The sequence below is a fragment of the Ranitomeya imitator genome, chromosome 4, assembly GCF_032444005.1.
Source record: "Ranitomeya imitator isolate aRanImi1 chromosome 4, aRanImi1.pri, whole genome shotgun sequence".
NCBI lineage: Eukaryota > Metazoa > Chordata > Amphibia > Anura > Dendrobatidae > Ranitomeya > Ranitomeya imitator.
In genome coordinates, this window is record NC_091285.1 from 578,261,536 (window position 1) to 578,273,694 (window position 12,159).

The 12,159-nt window shown below is 42.6% G+C and overlaps 1 protein-coding gene across 2 annotated transcripts in view; it reads left to right on the forward strand.

Annotated features, from left to right (window-relative positions):
* The window catches only part of DIS3L (DIS3 like exosome 3'-5' exoribonuclease), an 88,777-nt gene that overhangs the window by 41,818 nt on the left and 34,800 nt on the right, over positions 1-12,159 (forward strand). Inside the window, exons 3-10 of one of the 2 annotated variants that reach the window (XM_069766392.1) lie at positions 1,036-1,164; positions 4,251-4,386; positions 7,038-7,214; positions 7,284-7,362; positions 8,877-9,053; positions 9,188-9,357; positions 9,481-9,642; positions 9,744-9,988. In XM_069766392.1, coding sequence (XP_069622493.1) covers positions 1,036-1,164; positions 4,251-4,386; positions 7,038-7,214; positions 7,284-7,362; positions 8,877-9,053; positions 9,188-9,357; positions 9,481-9,642; positions 9,744-9,988 — 1,275 coding nt within the window. Of the gene's footprint in view, positions 1-1,035; positions 1,165-4,250; positions 4,387-7,037; positions 7,363-8,876; positions 9,054-9,187; positions 9,358-9,480; positions 9,643-9,743; positions 9,989-12,159 lie in introns of both variants that reach the window. The other variant, XM_069766391.1, reaches the window with a different exon arrangement.

Genomic DNA, 12,159 nt, shown 5'->3' on the forward strand with positions numbered 1-12,159 from the left:
AGTGAGTAAAATAAATAAAATAGTCTGTACAGTCATTCAGTTTTGATCCTATATGTATGGCCTTTATTTGCAACCAATCTGCTTATTTAGAGGTCAGATGTTTGATTTTAGATTACCGTAATTTTACGTGTATGGGGCATCTAGTGCTTGAAGGTGAAATCTGAATGCTGTAATTCTGTATAATCATGTGTGCCATACGTTAACATGGCCTTAGGTTATATTATGTTCTCCTCAGTGGAAGCATAAAGAAGATTTTTGTTAGGATATGGGTTGAACTAGATGGACGTAAAGTCTTCCTTCAGCCTTAAGAACTATTTTACTTTGATTTTGTCATTTTCTTTTCTTGCTCTTCACTTGGACACCTTTTTTTTTGTCCTTGCTTGTATTTTTCGGATGTGCAGTGCTTTGTTTGCTATGTCGCTGTCAGGTTCGCCCTTCTATTGAAAGCCAAGTGAGTTTCTCCAGTATTGCACCCACTTAAACATTTCCCATGCCGGGCCAGTAACATTCATACACAATTAACATCCATTATATATTCCTCCGACAGGTTTTTATCCAAAGTGGCCATAGAAATGATAAATATGCACTTTATCCCCGTAGCAAATTTGATTTGTGTAATGATTTCCGTTCAGATATGGCTATCGGTGAACCTCACAGCTTTCCCATTTTATGACACTTAATGGACGGCATCCAGTGTGAGAGACGTGCTCCGAGGAGCTTAACTGCTTAACAGTTATTGAGCCCGGCTACCTTTTACCGATTTTGTAATATTTCTAGCACATTTTTTAATTGATTTCAAACCAAGTAAAATGCTTTTTACGGAGACTATAATATCAGAAGGTGATACCTCGCTGACCACCATGTTTTCAGCTTTCTTAGAGATTATATGCGGTGTTGGATGCTTAAAGCGTTAGATTAGAAGACCAGGTGCATCATGACAAATTGTAATGCAAATCTGTAATTTACAGGCAACATGTGGATTTTCGTGTCTTCATCCTGTATCAGATTAGTAAATGCAACATTTTGTATCTCCAGGCAGTATAAAAAGCTGCGCGCCTTACTCTCTGATGCCCGACATGACTGTGTCTTTTTCCCAAACGAGTTCCAGCATTACGCCTATCTTCCTCGAGAGATTGGAGAGTCTGTGGAAGACTGGCAGACAAGGTACTGTGCCTTCAATGTCAGCTTGACTTATCCTGTTGAGTTACCTGTTTCTTAAAAGGAAAACTACACAACATATTAAGGACTGTTTTACCTGTCTGACATTAATGGTTTGAGTATGGACTTTAACCCTTTAATGAAGAGTGCTGTGCTCAAAAGGTGATTGTCGGGAGCTGGTGTATAGAGCGGGCTCAAAAGATGATGTTATTCAGCCACTACCTGCCTACCACCTACCTGCGGGTGGAGTGGAGTATTGTCTGCTGCTGTTGGCCTGTTAAATGCTGCTGTTATTCTCCAAGAGCGGCATTTACAGCCTGGGTGCTGTTCCACACGCCTATTGCCGCCCTACCACAACATGATTTTTGGAAAATGGGACACCCAGATGCGTACGGAGTATGCAGGTTAAAAGAGGAAATTTTTTTTATTGTAAAAATATTTATAAAAAGTCACAAAAATGTGAACAGAGTGCATCAAAGACAAACAGACAATAGCCATCCTACAGCATATGAACAAGCACATAACTTCTATTAACGTGTGAGAGTTGTGCTCCAGGTAACGCTAGCCAGATACCAGCCCATAGATCTATCAGTAAATTGAGCCAAGTGGAAATGTAGGGTTAGAGAAGGCATTGCTTAACACAAGTGGAGGGAGCTGAGGCAGGCAGAAGGTACCAGATGGCAGGACCCCGACGCGCGTTTTGCGTGACCAATTCTGCTTTCTCAAGGGGAGATTTTTGTGGGATGCCAATGGGTTGACTTGTCACTGCAGTCGGTTGCTGAAACCCCCTTGAGACGACGGCGCTCCTATGAAGACCAAACTCTGTCTGGCCTTCATAGACGACCCTGATTTTTAGTATAAATTGCAATACAGTTTTATTGCAGTGTATGGTTTAAGAGATCCGATGATCGCAGGTTCCCTTTATAATTTGTAAAGCGCTGCGGAATATGTTGGCGCTATATAAATAAAAATTATTATTATTATTATGTTCAAGACTCCCAAAGAGACAAAGAACCCAGAAACATTTGAATCATGTAAAAAGACAAGTCATCACAAAGCTCCATCAACCAAAAAATAAAAACGTTAAGGGTCTAGAAAATTAGCGACAGAAACAAAGTGTTTGTTGTTTTTAACGATTTTCTGAATTTTTCTTTTCATTACTTAAATTTAAAAAAAATAATAAAGTTTGGCATTGTTGTAATACTGACCATTTTTACTGCACATTGAAGGCCTCCCAAACTAACCTGCCTGATTTATGCTTATGATGTTAAGATCAGGAGATCTGCAGCTGGTCCAGACATTGTGCTCTGTACTCTGCACATTGTGCTCTGTGAAAGTCTTATGTGTGAAACCGGCCTAAGTGTGCTTTCACATTTTGTTTTGCCACCTGTTCGTTGGTCCTGTCGGTGCTTATGTCCGAACCCCCCGTAAAACAGGATTCGGGCGTATGCGCCTACTGGAGGCGGAAACTCGGACGTAGTCTAGTACATCCGAGTGTCTGCATCCAGAAGATGTATACACCAGGCACCATTGTAGTCTATGGCCCCGTCTGTGAATAAGCCCAAATCCAGTTTTGCAGGGGGATGTCGGACGTGAGCCGCAAAGAAACGGGTGGTAAAACGCAATGTGAAATCAACCTAAAGTTTCTTTGATTGAAATTTCCAATTACAGTATTTTTCAGGTTATAAGACACGTTTTGTCCCCAAATTTGAAGGGGGGGAGATAGGGGTGCGTCTTCTAATCCAAATGTAGTTTACTAAGGGGGGGTAGCTGCAGTGGAGGCAGGGTCTCTGATGCAGGAAGCTGGTGGCGGGGGCAGGAGTGGGGTGATGCTGTGGGCCTCAGGCTTGGAGGAGTGTGTGTTCAGTGGTGCAAGGCTGGGGGGGTGCGGGCTTTCACAAAATGTTGGTGGCGTCTCTGCAATTCAATCCTTTTCACTGCATTGTACTTCGGAAAACTGGCCACCGGAGGCGCCGCATGAACAGATTGAGATCTCTGCTCCCAAGATCTCAAACTGCACATGCGCCGCCGGAGGGGGCCATCTTCCCCAAAGCCATTGCAGTGAAACGGATGAGAAGTGCGGGAACTCTGCCAACATTTTGTGAAAGCCCGCTGCCCGCCACAGCTTTGCACCGCTTAACACACCCACCTCCAAGCCTGAGGCCCACAGCATCACCTCACTCCTGCCCCCGCCACCAGCTTCCTGCAGCAACGACCCTGCCTCCCCTGATAAAAGCGGACCGTAAAAGCGTACTATTAGGTGCACCACCATTTTCTTAATAACATTTGTTTCCTATTTTCCAAAATTAAGGGTGTGTCTTATGGTTCGGTGCATCTTATAATCTGCAGAATACCGTAACTGTAAACAGTTACTGTAATTTTGGCTTTTCTACGGACATCAACTTGTTTTAAAGTTTGTACTCCAGCGTCTGTGACAACAGTGAGTGCATGACATTCTGTCCTCAGATATCCGCCAATTCCATCTGACGGCCACTCAGCTTTTGCAGGTGTAACAAGGGCTTTTAACCTTTCACCCTTGGAAGCCATGCAGTCACTTGTAGTAAATTGTGCACAGCCCATCACTGTGTGGCACAAAGGAAGCCCTCTAACCAAGATAATACATCTCCTTTTTAGTAAAAATTAAAGCATCAAAACTTTTAAAAATCACATGAAATTTGAAAAAAGTTAATAGTTTGGTGGTGCCAGTTTACACAAGGGTAAACCTGATGACCGAATCCCTTTTACATGGATTTTCAGTGGTACTAAGCGATGGCAACAGAATATTTCTAGTATGTACCATTCATTGATGATTGTTTGCCCAACTGGTGTGCTACCTCCAAATTATGTAAATAGAAAGGTGTTTTTTTTTCTGATGATCACCATGGCCCTTCTGAATGTTTTGCTTTGTACCCTGGCCATACAGTTGCCCCATTTCTGAGCAGTGAGCGTTGCAGTGGTCAGACCCCTACAGATTAGAAGGTAGCTGCCTATCCTTATGTAATTTGCTGCCTATAGAATATTTCTCTAATTGTTGGAATGTCCCTTTTATGATATCAAATTATTGCTAAATAAAGATTTTTCTTTTTCTGCAGATGTATTTACAACTCTTGTGTGTGGTACTATCAGCACTGTCATGCTATGGTTCCTGTCATCATGGTGACAGAGAGGGAAGAGATCATCCAAAGATACAGCAATGAAACCGAGGGGGTTTACGTGTTATCATTTAAGGTCAGTGTGTGCAGCGCAGGCAAAAGAGAAAAATCTGTACAGTGTACACCACCACAAGCACATGACGCGTATTCATCATTCCTTACACACTTAATCTAAATATTTATTAATGTTCTTCTAAACTATGTTCCTTGCACTCTGTGCAGTGAACCCGAACATCATAATATAGATCCGTAGGAATGACATCTATCGATGTCTAAGAAGAAAAACATCTATATGAAATTGGAGGCATTTCCCCCTCTAGATACAGTAAGGTCCCATAAAAAGTATGGAGGCGTGAGATGTCTATATGCACAAGCACAGTCCCCGTCTTCTGACCTTTCTAGATACTGTGCCAGAATACATCCATATTACTAAGTAAACAATGAAGGACAGCATCCAATCCAGGTGAAAGTGTTCAAAAACGGATTCCTTTTTTTGCCAAAGTGCAACGTTTCAACCCACATGGGTCTTTTTCAAGCATACATATTACTAAGATGTCTACTGCATTGGACAAAGGTCACATCAGTAAAACTACCGATCATGACATTTTGTTTGCATGGATAGTTTTTGTTTTTCTTTTCTGTTTACATTATGGACCAGAGGGAATAATAAAAGAGAGCAATACATTGGTTCTGTCTTTTTATATGTTCATATCTACAGTATTAAAGGGGGGCTGCAGAGATGACTTTGTCAAAAATATTATAAAGTACCCTCTCCTAGTGTATCCTCACCCATCCCCTGTAGACTGTGAGCCCTCGCGGGCAGGGTCCTCCCTCCTTCTGTACTTCTGTGTGTGCCTTGTTTTTGCTCATGTTCATTGTGCTTGTCTATATTTGCCCCCTTTACACATGTAAAGCGCAATGGAATAAATGGCGCTATAAAAATGTATAATAATAATAAAAAGTGAGGCGTGCACTGCATTAATGAGAAGGATAGGCACATTTTTTATAAGTCCATACGCACATCAGCATTACTTGATAGTTTCACCACTTCAACATTGTGCCAAACAAACAAGAAAAGAGACTATGCATATAGGGCGCACACCCAGAATACGATTAAGTTGCAAAAATACAAAAATTTATTTATTAATGGGAAAGACAGAAAAACACCAATAAAAACATATATTAAAATACAACCAACACACCAATGGTCCTATACAGTCAATATATGGAGACAGCTAAAGCTAAGATACAATAATATATGGTGAGTCACGCCACCAACAAATAAATCTAAGATACAAAGATGTAACCTAAATAGCACAACACAAAACAAGGTAGCAGGTAAACTCTAAGCATCCCCAGAGTACCATATAGTGCAGGAGTACCCCTATATAAATGAAGAGGCTAATGCTAGCAAGGGGGCCTCAATAGACCTACTAAATTGCAGAAAAAGGAGATGCGTATAAATCCCCTCAAAAAAAAAAAAAAAAAGAGGTATAATTTGGAGTTTAAATACCGAAAATAGTCCCTATAAAAAGGCAAGACTACAACTATCACAGAGGGACAAGCCTGTTAAAGTGATATACGCACATCAGCATTACTTGATAGTTTCACCACTTCAACATTGTGTACCTACCTCCATAATTGTACGGTAGCCTGTTTTGAAGAGTATCAGTTGCAGAAGTGCACGCGGCAGTAGTGACTGGGGCACCCCTACTCTTACTGGGAGAGTGGCCACTTGCCCATAACCCCTTCCTCTAATCCCTGGTGGCAATTCCTACCGTAACGCTAAATTTCACCACTCGTACTAAAAACAGCACTGTACATAGCAGTTATTTAGGAGTCATTAATATCCATTAATGCTATATACAGCTCTAATCTCATATGGGAGTGGGTGGTGTGGGAGCAGCAGTAGTAGATCCTGATCCATGGAGGGTGCACTCTTAAAGGGCCTCTGTCACCCCCTCCAGCCGTTATAAACTAAAAGAGCCACCTTGTGCATCAGTAATGCTGCATTCTGACAAGGTGGCTCTTTTAGTTTTTGGTGCACTTATTCCCAAAATAAAGCGTTTTATAACTTCTCCAAAATACCTGTCTTTAGACAGGGAGGCAGGTCTTAACCCCCCTGCTTGAAACGGCACACTGCCATCACTCAAATCTTCAGGGGCGCCGCCCTCTCCGCGCTGTTTTCCCATGAAATCCGGCGCCTGCGCTGTTTAGTACTGGCTGGGGCAGGCGCAGTGAGCTCTGGCCTTCTGACGTCACATCCAGTCTTGCAGACTGCGCCTGCACCAGCCAGTACTACACAGCGCAGGCGCCGGATTTCATGGGAAAACAGCGCGGAGGGGGCGGCGCCCCTGAAGATTTGAGTGACGGCAGTGTGGCGTTTCAAGCAGGGGGGGTTAAGACCCGCCTCCCTGTCTAAAGATAGGTATTTTGGAGAAGTTATAAAATGCTTTATTTTGGGAATAAATGCACCAAAAACTAAAAGAGCCACCTTGTTAGAATGCAGCATTACTGCTGCACAAGGTGGCTCTTTTAGTTTATTACGGCTGGAGGGGGTGACCGAGGCCCTTTAATGATTTTTGTATTGCGGGGTCTGTTCTTATCTTTCAGCTCTCCCCTTCAGTTACAGTGTAGAAACTTGAACAAAGTAAAGCACCTTGGCCACTCCTCCTTCAGTTTCTTGCTTACAAGCAAATGTCTTGCTTATTTTTTTTTTTTTAATAGAATTATTTGGAAACCTTCTGGCCAGATCTGAAGGCAGCCAAGGAACTCTACGACTCCGTTCGACAGGCCCTCTTCGAACGTGAGACTGACAGTCGGGAGAGTAATGGTAAGGAGTATCAGGAACATCTTCCTCTGGAAGTTCTGGAAGCAGGCATCAAGTCCGGAAGATATAAGCAGGTGAGTCAGAGAAGGCAGAGTATGGCGCAGACGATTTGTAGTGAGCTTACCATGAATCTCGCTATGCAGGGTGTGCTCAGCGTGAACAAGCACCGCTCCCAGATGGAAGCATTTGTACGACTCCAGGGCTTGGCTGGAAAAGATTCAGGTAACTGAAAATAAAATGGATCCGCACTGTGCTGCAAACAACTGTTCAGTAACAGATGGGAAAAGTACATCTAAGGCTGCATACTCACATCCATGTGCAATGTCCGAGTGCCTCCTGATTTTTTTTTTTTTGTTGGACAGCATGAACCCATTGCGTTAATATTTTACCTGTTCAGACATCAGTTAAAATGACAAATCCAAAAATGAGACCAGTGAAACTTAGACCCATTGAGAATGTCCTACTCAGATCTTGAAACTCTGTTCACAATAGAACATGTTCCGTGTGCTCTCCATTAAAAAATAGGGCAGCACACATCACTTAAGATGGATGTGTGAACTCGGCCTTTAGTATGCCAGATCGAAGAAAGAAAGTTGCGGCACTCACATAACTGGTGTTTCCATGTTAAAGGGGTTATCTCAAGTTTTCAGGAGAGCACCCCTCCCCAGCATTCAGGCTTCCTGCTCTGCCGTGTGTCCCACGCTCCTGAATGATGGACCGTTTGGGCCATTAGCATGCTTTCACTGCTTTCTAAACTGTGCTTTCTCAGTGCTGCTCTTGCAGGTAGCTTTGCCTCTGCACCATCAGAAGAGCATAGGGAACCTAAAGCTGGCTGAAGCAAGACGGTCCGTTTCAGAGAAACGCTTGCAGGCTCTATAGCAAAGAAAGTACACAAGAAAAAAACTAAATATCTTGTATTAAGTACATAAATAGTAATAATACATGAAAATATTGATCAAAGAAGTATAAATCCATCCCACTGTGACAAGACCACTCGGATTGGGTACTCCTTATCTCTAGTACCTCACCTGTTGTCTGTTGACCTCAATATAGATAACGGCTGAGCAGGACACAGGCCCATCTGTTCACACACCTGCCCATGGGAAGCTTTATAGATGAAATGCCTAGCTCAAAAAGGGGAAGCCACAACCCTGTTTGTGAAAAGTACAAGAAACTACAGCAAAACTAAAGAAATGAGCCAGAGCATAAGTTAGTATACATGCATTATGTATGAGCACTACACTGTGGCCATTTCACGGGAAATAAAAAAACAAGAAAAAACAAAATGAGCACATACCCTGTAGTAAATTGTAATAGTACAAGTACCGGTAAATAACATTGGGTACTATAGGAAAGAAATTGTAAGTACAGCACTCCTCGCCTAGGAAACCAGCTACCCCTGATATATTGCAGAAGTGGCTGGTAACTATGGCAGCAAGCACTAAACTATAGAAATAAAAATTCCTCAGACTAGGGAGGAATTTTAATGATAAAATGCAAAGCTGAACTTGAATAATTCTTTAACATTTTTAAAGATCCACATTGGGTGAGCTCTGCGACCTTTCTTTTTTTTTTCTTCTTCTTCTCCTTTGGTACTACTTTTATACTTCTTCCCACACCGTGCCTTAATTTCCAACATTGAATGTTTTCACATCACATGAGAGATGTATTTAGCTTGCTTTTTTTTTTTTTTTTATCTCCAATGTCAAAGTGTAATTGGGCTTTTCATATTCTAGACCTGCAAAGCGATGTTCTGATCCATGGTAACAAGGCACGGAACAGAGCAATCCATGGGGACGTGGTGGCTGTGGAAATTCTTCCTAAATGTGACTGGAAGGGGAGGATTGGAGCGCTGTGTGAGCGCGAGGCTGATGAGAGAGCTGTGGACACACAGAGCGAGGTTATGATGACTGGTGAGTGGGGTTGTTATGTTATTACAGAGTAATAAGCGTCTGTGTATTTTGTACATGGAGCATGGGTAATTGGTCTTGGTCAGAGCACATGAGGGACAGGAACCTTTGCTACCATTTGTCTCGTGTATCCTCAGGTCGTATTGTAGGAGTGCTCCAACGGAATTGGCGGGATTTTGTGGCTACTTTTCCATCTAAGGAAGAAATACAAACTCAGGGCAAAAACGCCCAGAAGGTTCTTGTAACTCCTTGGGACTATAGAATCCCCAAAATCCGGATCAGCACCCAGCAAGCAGAGGCTTTGCAGGTACAATAAGTAGACGTCTATGTTTCCAGCACCAGATTGTAGCAGATCTCTGCTTTATGTACACTCATGACTGTGACCATATGTAATGATTTTGTATTCCCTATGTATATTCTTTGTGATCAGGATTTTAGGGTGGTGGTGAGGATAGATTCCTGGGAATCTAGTTCTCTCTATCCAAACGGACACTTTGTGCGAGCTCTAGGACGTATTGGTGACCTGGAAGCAGAAATTGCAACTATTTTAGTGGAAAACAGTATTAGTATGAACCCTTTCTCAGAAGCCCAGGTCAGTTTTTCTCCCAATTAACTAAATGGACTTAACTAAATGGACTGGAAATATGCAATACCCATTGCCTTATTGTGGACTATATGTTTGTCTCTTATTAGCTTGCAGAAATGCCATCTAACAGTCCAGAAAACCCATGGCGGGTAGCTCCAGAGCAATGTGACCGACAAGACCTGCGGGAGACTCACTTGGTATTCAGTATAGACCCTATAGGCTGTGAGGATGTGGATGATGCCCTTTCCATTCGTGCTTTGAAGAGTGGGCATCTAGAGCTTGGTGTCCACATTGCAGATGTCACACACTTTGTGCAGCCAAACTCTTACACAGACATGGAGGCGAAAACAAGGTCAGTAATATCCCAGCACATGAGGTCACACCATCTGCTCTGTTGGTGAATGTCTTGACCCCTTTCTGACCTCGGACGGGATAGTACGTCTGAGGTCAGAACCCCCACTTGATGCGGGCTCCGGCGGTGAGCCTGCATCAAAGCCGGGACATGTCAGCTGTTTTGTACAGCTGACATGTGCCTGCAATAGCGGCGGGTGGACTCGCGATTAGTGATGAGTGAGTGTACTCGTTGCACAGGTTTTCCCGAGCACACTCTGGTGACCTCCGAGTATTTGACTGCTCGGATATTTAGTTTTCATCGCGGCAGCTGAATGATTTACAGCTATTAGCCTGCTTGATTACATGTAGGGATTCCCTAGCAACAAGGCAACCCCCACATGTACTCAGCTAAATCTCCGAGCAGTCATAAATACTCGAAGGTCACCTGAGCATGCTCAGGAAAACCCGAGCAACGAGTACACTCGCTCATCTCTAATCGCAATCCACCCGCCGCTACTAACTAGTTAAATGCTGCTGTCAAAAGCTGACAGCGTCCTTTAACTAGCGCTTCCGGCCATCGGGCCGGAAACGAGCGCATCGCTGACTCCCGTCACGTGATCGGGAGTCAGCGATGCATTGACATGACAATCAGAGGTCTCCGAGACCTCTGATTGTTGATGCCGGATTGCTATGAGTGCAACCCTTTGGTCGGCGCTCATAGCAATGCAGTAAATCTGCTACATAGTAGCGATCTGAGCATCGCTCCTATGTAGCAGAGCCGATCGAGTTGTGCCAGCTTCTAGCCTCCCATGAAGGCGATTGAATCATGGCAAAAGTAAAAAAGAAAAGGTTTTAAAAAATATGAAAAAAATTAAAAAATATAAAAGTTTAAAACACTCCCCTTTCACCCCATTCAAAATAAAACAATAAAAAAAAATCAAACCTACACGTATTTGGTAACGCCGCGTTCAGAATCACCCGATCTATCAATAGAAAAAAGGAATAACCTGATCGCTAAACGGTGTAGCGAGAAAAAAAAATCGAAACGCCAGAATTATGTTTTTTTTGGTCGCTGTAACATTGCGTTAAAATGCAATAACGGGCGATCAAAAGAACATATCTGCCTCAAAATGGTATCATGGTAATAGTAACCAGAGATCACGAAAAATGGAGACGCTGCAGGTATCAGAAAATGGCGCAATTTTTTTTTTTTAAGCAAAGTTTGGAATTTTTTTTACCACTTAACCTAGATATGTTTGGTGTCTATGAACTCGTAATGACCTGGAGAATCATAATGGCAGGTCAGTTTTAGCATTTAGTGAACCTAGCAAAAAAGCCAAACAAAAAAACAAGTGTGGGATTGCACTTTTTTTGCAATTTCAATGATGTCGTACAAAAGTACAACTTGTCCCTCAAAAAATAAGCCCTCAGATGGCCATACTGACAGAGAAATAAAAAAGTTATGGCTCTGGCAAGGAGGGGAGCAAAAACCGAAAAAAGCTGGTGTCATGAAGGGGTTAAAGAAGCACTCTTCCTATCAAAATTTGTATCCTCTTAATATATTGCAGTCATCACATTATATAACATTGTGTACTTACAATTGCTCATTTTCCCCTTCTACCCTGTTAATTCGTTTATTTTACATTAGGTCATTGACATCACGCTCTCTGTAGAAACAGAAAATCAGTTTTGTCTGCAAAAGTCATGAGTCACTACTGCAAAAGTCTATGGCAGAGGAGGAGCAGAGCAGCTGTGTCAGGAGCTGAAGGGGATGAAAAAATGCAGGGACAAGAGACTTCCTGTTTCTACATAAAGCAGAGAAAAGAGAAGAATTAGCTGGGTAGAAAGGCAAAATGAGCAACTGTAAGTACACAGTGCTGTATAATATGATGACTGCAATATATTAAAAGGATAAAAACTTTCATGGAAGGAGGAGGAGGAGTGCTTGTTTAAGTGAGGACATCATAAAGCAGTTTCTATTAGTATATATTTTTTTAAGTGGAGGCTTACTCTGTCTACAAATAACAAAATGAGCCGTACTTGCCCCCTGCCGCTTCAGCGCTGCCTCCTGTGCTGCCTCTGCTCTTTGCTGACCTGGCTGCTGTCTGGCACAAAACAGGCAGAGTAATCCTATGAACTATAAAAAATGTAAACTTGGACAGATCCTTTAAGTAATGATTTATGTGCACA